The 6649-nt window shown below is 41.4% G+C and overlaps 1 protein-coding gene across 5 annotated transcripts in view; it reads left to right on the top strand.

Annotated features, from left to right (window-relative positions):
* The window catches only part of LOC147026205 (flavin-containing monooxygenase 5-like), an 82023-nt gene that overhangs the window by 62679 nt on the left and 12695 nt on the right, over positions 1-6649 (top strand). For all 5 annotated transcript variants that reach the window (XM_085881386.1, XM_085881387.1, XM_085881384.1 and 2 more), the window contains one exon: positions 5495-5853. In XM_085881386.1, coding sequence (XP_085737512.1) covers positions 5495-5853 — 359 coding nt within the window. The remainder of the gene's footprint in view (positions 1-5494; positions 5854-6649) is intronic.

Below are 6649 nucleotides of genomic sequence, written 5' to 3'. Positions count from 1 at the left end.
CTCCCACAAATTGCAACAAAAGCAAACTCAACAGATTTTGATTCCTGGATATGTCCTCAGTGACACAAAAAAGTCCTAAGGGATCCTCCGGGGGGGAAAGTCCTGAAATCATGGAAATCCAATATGGCCGCCACCCGGCTTCGGGAAAAAGAGAAAATTGTAAAGATTGATATTTTAATATGTAAATATATGTTTTTCTGCATTCTCATTGTTTCTAGTTATGGTCAGTATATTGATATACAAGAATAATTATAAAAAGTGAAATGTATTGAGGGTAAAATAAAAAATTATAGCTTTTTTGTCCAAAAATGTCAATTTTTTGTCCCGAAAAAAAATTATTTACCTGATACTGATTTTGGCTCCTGGACAAAAAAAAATAATAAACGTTGAAGACACAAGATGAAATCAAGTCTATGGCAATACAATATAATTATGTAAATCATTGAAACATGACAAAATTCACAATTCCACTCGGGGAAATCACATCTGCCTGATGAAGGTTTCAAAATGAAAATGAAAATTCGCATTAAACTCAGAAACTACATCCATTATAAACTTACTATACATGTTGAGAAAAATCAAGCATATTAAAGTTAGAACTCGACAACGTCGTCTTCATCCTCATCATTGTCACATGGAGTGTTTGTGCAGCCAGAGCCCCTGCAGTTTCCACAAGCTGGAGTGCACTCAATGTTGTGCTTCTTGCATGTGCATCTCAAGGTGCTTTATTCAGCCTGGCAGTTGCACCTAATGACACGTAACATCTTTTCAGGAGCTGGAGCTATTAATGTCTGAAGTGGCACAAAACCCTCATCACACTTCTGCCAACCCCAGTCTGTGGAAGAAGTATGCAAGTCTGATGTCTTGAAACGAATCAAAGACCACCTTCAGAAGCATGCCGAGTCTGCAAAGATATCTTCTATAACTTCAGCGCTCTGGGTTCAGTATATGTACATGCTATACATTCTACGCAAATACATCCGGGCAGAGCGCACTGGGAACTGGGCACTACATCTACAGGCCATCCAGGAAATGCTGCCTTACCTGGCAGCCTCGGGCCACAACCTGTATGCGAAATCTGCGAGGGTGTATCTGCAGCAGATGTCCAACCTCAAAACTCAACATCCCAATGTCCAACAACGTTTTGATGAGGGGTTCCATGTGGTTCGACGAAGTGATCGCCTGTGGGCAGGTCTTTCATTTGACCTGATCATCGAACAAGTTCTGATGAGAAGTTTGAAGACCAGCGGGGGGCTCACATGAGGGCGAGGAATGACAGAGCAACAACGGCTGGTATGGCTACTATCAATGCCTGCCTGTGCAGAAATAAACCAGGCAATGCAGGAACTCACAGGTGTGAACTACAACACTGGAGAGCAGAAGAAGGACATGACCAAGGCAAAACAGTCTTGTGACTGGAAGGACACACTATCAGCTCTTCAGTATTTACAGGAACGGAATCCATTCAGTAGTGATCCACGTCTGAGGAACATTGCCACTGGAGTTCTTGCACACCCCACCGTCAACGTCGATACAGCACATGCTGTAGGAGCTAAAATATTGAAATCTATGGATGGGAAAACACCTTCCGAGTTCACATTTAAGAGGAAAGAACAAGTTGTCACCCTCGGCATGAAGTCATCTGTCAAGATTGATGGAGAGAAAGTCCAGGTTGACCCATAACTCCTCTTCCAGAGACTAATCACTGTTGCACAGACAGCAGAAGAACTGGAGTCGGCCTTCAAATATGAACTGTGCAGCTATCTACCAGCCCTCTTTGATTCCTCTCTTCAGCTCTGAGAAGCACACAAGCCAGTCTTTGCTGATGCCATCTGGGATCTTCTTGGATCCGATGTCCCAGCCGATATCCCCAATGATGGGCAACAGTATGTTTTGGATGGTGGGGCACTTGTTCAATGCATTCCATGGTCTCATGGATCTACATACAGAGACATATGCCACCAGTACACTGATTATGTAACGAAGAAGTATGGAGATGCCATAGTCGTGTTTGATGGTTATGAGAGTACCAACACGAAGGACATGACACACCAGAGACGGTCTAAAGGGAATGCTGGCACGACTGTGACATTTACAGCTGACATGCGTCTCACAATGAAGAAGGAACAGTTTCTTGCCAATAGGCAGAATAAACAGCGATTCATTTTTATGTTGAGTGAAGAGCTTCAGAAGAAGAACTGTGAGACACACCATGCCTCAGGGGATGCTGATCTCCTGATTGTACTGAAGGCCATGCAGTCTGCTGCTGTCACCAACACTGTGTTAGTTGGTGATGACACAGACCTCCTCGTCCTTCTATGCTACCATGCAAGCTTAGAATCCCATGACCTCTTCTTTTGTCCCGAGCCAAAAAAGAACACTAAGAAGCCTCGCATCTGGAGCATCAAGGCTACAAAGAAAATGATTGGTACAGGCATATGCAAGCACATACTGTTTCTACATGCAGTTCTTGGGTGCAACACGACGTCTCGTCTTCATGGGATTGGAAAGGGAGCTTCCCTCAAAAAGTTCAAAGCAAACACATTCCGTGAGCAGGCCAAGGTTTTTGATACATATCCAGCTTCCGTATGTGATGTGGCAGATGCAGGAGAAAAAACATTGGTGATAATCTACAACGGAAAGTCAACTGACACCCTGGACGCCCTCCGCTATCAGCGGTACTGGGACAAGGTGGCTTGGAGCTCCTCTCATGTGCAATCACAGATGTTACCACCAACATCAGAAGCAGCAAAGTATCACAGCCTGTGTGTGTATCTGCAAGTCCAAGAATGGAAGGGATGTTCAGATGAACTTCTTCCGACAGACTGTGGTTGGCAGAAGTGTGATGAGGGTTTTGTGCCACTTCAGACATCAATAGCTCCAGCTCCTGAAAAGATGTTACGTGTCATTAGGTGCAACTGCCAGGCTGAATGTAGCACCATGAGATGCACATGCAAGAAGCACAACATTGAGTGCACTCCAGCTTGTGGAAACTGCAGGGGCTCTGGCTGCACAAACACTCCATGTGACAATGATGAGGATGATGACGATATTGTCGAGTTCTAACTTTAATACGCTTGATTTTTCTCAACATGTATAGTAAGTTTATAATGGATGTAGTTTCTGAGTTTAATGCGAATTTTCATTTTCATTTTGAAACCTTCATTAGGCAGATGTGATTGCCCCGAGTGGAATTGTGAATTTTGTCATGTTTCAATGATTTACATAATTATATTGTATTGCCGTAGACTTGATTTCATCTTGTGTCTTCAACATTTCTTTTTTTTTGTCCAGGAGCCAAAATCAGTATCAGGTAAATTTTTTTTTTTCGGGACAAAAAATTGACATTTTTGGACAAAAAAGCTATAATTTTTTATTTTACCCTCAATAGATTCCAACTTTTTATAATTAATTTTGTATATCAATATACTGACCATAACTAGAAACAATTAGAATGCAGAAAAACATATTTACATATTAAAATATCAATCTTTACAATTTTCTCATTTTCCCCGAAGCCGGGTCGCGGCCATATTGGATTTCCATGATTTCAGGACTTTCCCCCCAGAGGATCCCTTAGGACTTTTTTTCTGTCACTGAGGACATATCCAGGAATCAAAATCTGTTGAGTTTGCTTTTGTTGCAATTTGTGGGAGTTCATCCGACATTTTGACTGTACTAATAACTAGAACGGCACTCGGTAGAGGGCACACCTCCGCCACGTAATATCTGATCCACAAGAACATATCGGGCCCAATACATTTTTGAAATATCATGCTATACAGTATTATATCGTTTTTGGCCCCATCTCTCAATGGTCAAGAATCACGTTATTACAGTAATTGGAACCAGATCTTCACCAAAATCTAATCAGTTCGTCCTTGTCACACACCCAACCTGTCCTCAAAATTTCCTCCGGATCCGTCGACTACTTTTTGAGATATCTTGCACACAAACAAACAGACGAATGGACAGAAAGGAGTGAAAACATAATCTCCTTCATCTTTGATGGCAGAGGTAATAAAATCCTGGTCAAATTGGCATTCAGATCCTTCTCATGTGTGGGAAGTGCATATCATCCCCTCATCTGTTCAGTTATCACAACTGATATTCTGAATATCAAGATTATTCCAGACAGATGCCAATTACAGCAATACACTGCACATAAAATCATCCAGATTCTTCAGCATAAAGTGAATAATGGCAATTGAAAGTCAATCCATGAGACCCACAAGAAGTGTGTGTCCAATTTCAGTACAGCCAGAACACATCTGGTCAACCTCAAGTCGGGGGACTGTTTAACTCAGCTCAAGGGCAGATCCTGAAGGGGGGGGCACCCAGTGCGCAACCTCTCTTAAACAAGCTCGGTGTGCACCTGGCGAGCAGCCTCCCTAAATCATCCCCTCCTCTCAAAGGAGATAGTTTTTTCACATGTAATGACATGTATATAACCGAAGATGCAGTCTCGGAATGTGGGAAAGGAAGCTGTCTCGTGCAGTGAATTTTTCTAACGATTTCTACTGTAAAGATTTTTTGATTTTGTGATTCCACTAACTCGTAGAGCTTTCTCAGTGTGCTGGAATTTTGTAATGATGATTACAAGTACAGTCGTGTTGTTGGTGATATTATCTCTTTTTGTTTTGGTCCTTTTTAATGCATCGTGATTGTGAACTATCCATTGAAGAAATAGAGCAGACAGTGTGTTCCAATGTAATTTACCCATTGTTTAGTATACAAGAGATCACGAATTTGTATCCCATCTGATGAACGTTTAATTATCTATTTTTAATCAAAAGGAATCAAAAACTGTACATGAATCATAAACATTCTGAAATGATAAACAATTAAATAACCTCGCTCTGCTCGGCAAAATTATACTTTTCAATGCAATGTAAATTTTTGCACCCTATTCCTCCCACCACCCTCAACCTAAAATCCTGGATCCACCCCTGGAACCTGTCTCCTTCCTCAAAGTCCTGGAGGCATGTTTTCAAGTCTGTCGACGGTGGATGATTCCCCATCCCCACATCTATTCCCTCACCTCAAATAGTACCAAAGCCGACTCAGGAAAGTACACTCAGCCTCATCTTCATATCCAAAAAAAACCTGTAAAACATCATTAGGGTGATAATTATCACATGTTTTGTAGATTACAAAGCAGGCAGTTCCAAAACACAAAAAAGCAAGTGAAACAACTTGTTTCAAGGACCTTTCAACATTGGACTGTGGTGCAATCCATCAAATGTGACGACGGCTGACAAAGCTCCCTCGAGTGGGCACATTGCTTAAAAAAACCCAAAAACTTTTACAACACAGCCCACTGGAATTTCACTGGAATTTCTCGAAATGTAAATGGGAATTTTTCCCCCAAGCAAAATGATTTACTGGCTTATTGAAACAACATTTGTTTTTGTACAAATCAAACTCAACAATGCATACAAATGGATGATACAAGGCAGATTGTTGACTTCTTGCCTTGTTCTCTCCTGAGCAGGCTATACAGCAAGCAAGTGACGATAAATGATGATGTTCCTCATCGTATCATCCTGGGGAAAATGATCATGAAACCAAATGTGGCATCATTCACCGACAATGGAGTGGTATTCGTGGACGGATCACGGGCTGAAAATCTGGATGCTGTCGTTTTTGCCACTGGTTACCATTTTCGGTTTCCATTCCTTGAGGTGGATGGAACCCTTACAGTCCATCAAAACAAAAATAATTTCTACAAGAACATGTTTCTGCCAAAACTACCGAAGCAGACACTTGCTCTCATTGGCCTGGTGGAACCCAATGGACCTGTCCCTGCACTCGTTGAAATGCAAAGTCGTTTTGTGACGCAAGTTTTCAAAGGTTCGTTTTGCGTTTATGAAAAGCTATGTTGTGAATTAATATAATGGCAAGTGTTATCTTCATACGTTGTTTAAATTAAGCCATTTCTGTTTTACCCGTTAACCTCAGCACATTAAATCACATGTTCTTTACCCGTTAACTTCAACAATCCCAAATTGTTTCCACCAGTTCAGCTGGCATTTTAGTACTTTGTTTCTTCACTCTCTCTGCTGTTGTGCTTAATGTTTTTGATACCAGACAGTTTTATTTACTTTTACCAAAGTTGATGTGTCATTCTTGTCATGAAAGGTTTCAGGAATGTGTTAAATGGACGGACTTGCTTGTTGCTCAATTTTTAATTTTTTTTAGAAATTTCAGCTCATGGAGAAGTTAAAAGACAAAGAGCAGCAGCTTGATAAGCTGACCAAAGGGTTAGTGGGGATTAGGGAGAACAAACATCTGTTTGAAAGGCTGAAGAAAGAAGTAGCAGAAAAGAAAGGGTGGGTGGGGTTCGAGGGTGTCATCAAGAATAAAAGACAACAGGGTGAGTATGGAAGAGAGCATGAGATGATGATGGGCAACACTCTTGAAAGACTTGAGAGAGGGGCACCATTCCACATAAATAGGGATACTGACAGTGATAAAGGAATGGAGGTGAGTGAACCTTCAGCATGGAATTGCAGAGGGTATCGAGGTTTAGGTTTTAGAAGAATGCATGCAAATTGAGCGGGTTGAGGTACCACGGAGGAATGAGCTTTCAAGATAGCCTTCGCTTGCTAATAATATTTAATGGACCATTGTTTCTGTGTGTTTGTTT

The sequence above is a fragment of the Eptatretus burgeri genome, chromosome 5 (genome assembly GCF_056783735.1).
Source record: "Eptatretus burgeri isolate ZD-2024b chromosome 5, Ebu_testis_v1, whole genome shotgun sequence".
In the NCBI taxonomy this organism is placed as follows: domain Eukaryota; kingdom Metazoa; phylum Chordata; class Myxini; order Myxiniformes; family Myxinidae; genus Eptatretus; species Eptatretus burgeri.
This window is presented reverse-complemented; position numbering and strand designations above follow the sequence as displayed.